The sequence below is a fragment of the Pteropus alecto genome, unplaced genomic scaffold, assembly GCF_000325575.1.
Source record: "Pteropus alecto unplaced genomic scaffold, ASM32557v1 scaffold157, whole genome shotgun sequence".
Classification (NCBI taxonomy): Eukaryota; Metazoa; Chordata; class Mammalia; order Chiroptera; family Pteropodidae; genus Pteropus; species Pteropus alecto.
Window position 1 is genome coordinate 4,992,527 of NW_006440626.1, and position 1,766 is coordinate 4,994,292.

The window sequence follows — 1,766 nt, forward strand, 5'->3', positions numbered from 1 at the left end:
CAAGGGAGGGACAATATAATTAAGCCCTAGTTGCCTGAAATGTCTTAAAAAAAAAAACAGAAAGGTCTCAGGCAGACATTTTCTTATGTTCGATTGGTCATAACTGGGTCCCATGGCCACTCTCCTTGCTTCAAGAGAGGCTAAAAAAATGTCTGGCAAAGGGTTGTAGGATTACATGACAGACTTAGGATTGTCACGATTTATCCCCTGGGGCATAAACATTGCTACTTCAACCAAGCTCAGAGTTTCTAATCACTTTCTCTTTATTTATTTGGCTGCTATGTTGGTTGGTACATACAAGTTTATGATTGTTATATTTTACTCTTTAATTGTACCTTTTGTCATAGTAAGTCCCTCTTTAACTTTCTTGATGCCTTAAACTCCACCTTGTGTAATATTGCCATTCTCGCTTTCTTTTTAAATTTTAATTTGTCTGGTATCTCTTTGTTCATCCCTTTTATTTCCAGTCTCTGTTTTTAAGAGTGTTTCTTGTAAGAATTTGTAAAAGAATTTGTTCTGTTCGCATTTAGTGGGATGCATTTGATTTTACTGTTTTCACCTTGTGCTGTATTTGTTATTTATTGTAACTTGTTTCTTGCCCCTTTTCCTTTTCTCCATTCTGGTGGCAATGTTGACAATGGCGGCAGCCAAGGTAGGCGTTCTGCGTCAGCATCCAGCTTCCGGGTGTGGCCGGTGTGGGTGGAGCATACTGCCACCAGCATTGCTATCATCACTTGACCAGCCTTGTAGCAGTCTGGGGGCTCCGTCCTGGCTCCGATGCCTCCAAATCTCATCCTCTATCTTTCCTAGAGATTCGCTGAGCCTCCCACACCTTTTTAAATTCTGAATATCATTTATTTTATTTATTTTTATTTTTTAAATTTATTATGGTGACACCGATTAACGAAATCGCCCACATCTTTTTAATAAATATTTTTTCTGTGTTGATTAGCCAGAGTTTGGTGCTTGCTTCTTTGACTAAGAACGCCGAATAACACAGTTCCACGTGTTGTGTTTTTTTTTTTTTTCTCCAATCAATTCTATGGGACAATTGCACTCAACAGAGTTTTACCCTGTTTATTAGACACATATTAGGTACTGAGAAGGAACGGAGAATACTTGGACCACAAAATGATCCAATTCTTCTAGACCATACAGGGAATTCTCAAACAAATTTTTTTCTTGGTGCTGTAGAAAAGTCCTTTACACTCATTTTTATGAGGGAAGGACTGATTCCCCCTCGGGAAGATAACTCATTAAGTTTTACAGACTTAAAAATCATCTTTATTTTTTTTAATTATAAAAATAGACACCCACTTATAAGAGAAAAGAAAAGAGAAGGAAGAATGAGGAGAGAAAGGTCTTCTGGCCTTCGACGAGGGTTGAGTCTGCCTGCGGAGCTTGCTGCTTGCTCCTGTGAGCCAGCAGCGTATCAAGCATGGCAGCACTTCAGGAACAGTCATCCCCAGTGACTTCCTAGTCACGAGGGCGGTGGGCATCCAAGAACAAACGTTTGATGGCATCCACTAAGTCATTCAGCCCTGGATCCTGTTCTGAGCTCTGTGCTAAGAACAGGTCCGTTCTGTTGATCTGTCAAGAGAGAAATTAGGAAGCATGGATTGGCTGGAAGCTGTGCCAGGAGGAGGGGAAGGGGAGGTGACCCTGAAAACGCTGGGACGAGAAATGAACCAGGTCGAGGAGGGCCAGCGAGGCCCGGAGGGAAACAGAGTCCAAGGAAAGGGAGAGAAGGAAGGAACTGGACGCCA

General features: G+C 41.7%; 1 protein-coding gene across 1 annotated transcript in view; it reads right to left on the bottom strand.

The window, feature by feature from the left end:
* Window positions 1–1,007: 1,007 nt before the first annotated feature.
* LOC107196052 (DNA dC->dU-editing enzyme APOBEC-3B) overlaps window positions 1,008–1,766 on the bottom strand; it is a 9,318-nt gene continuing 8,559 nt past the window's right edge. Inside the window, exon 8 of the mRNA XM_025050633.1 lies at window positions 1,008–1,590. Coding sequence (XP_024906401.1) covers window positions 1,477–1,590 — 114 coding nt within the window. The 3' untranslated portion in view covers window positions 1,008–1,476. The remainder of the gene's footprint in view (window positions 1,591–1,766) is intronic.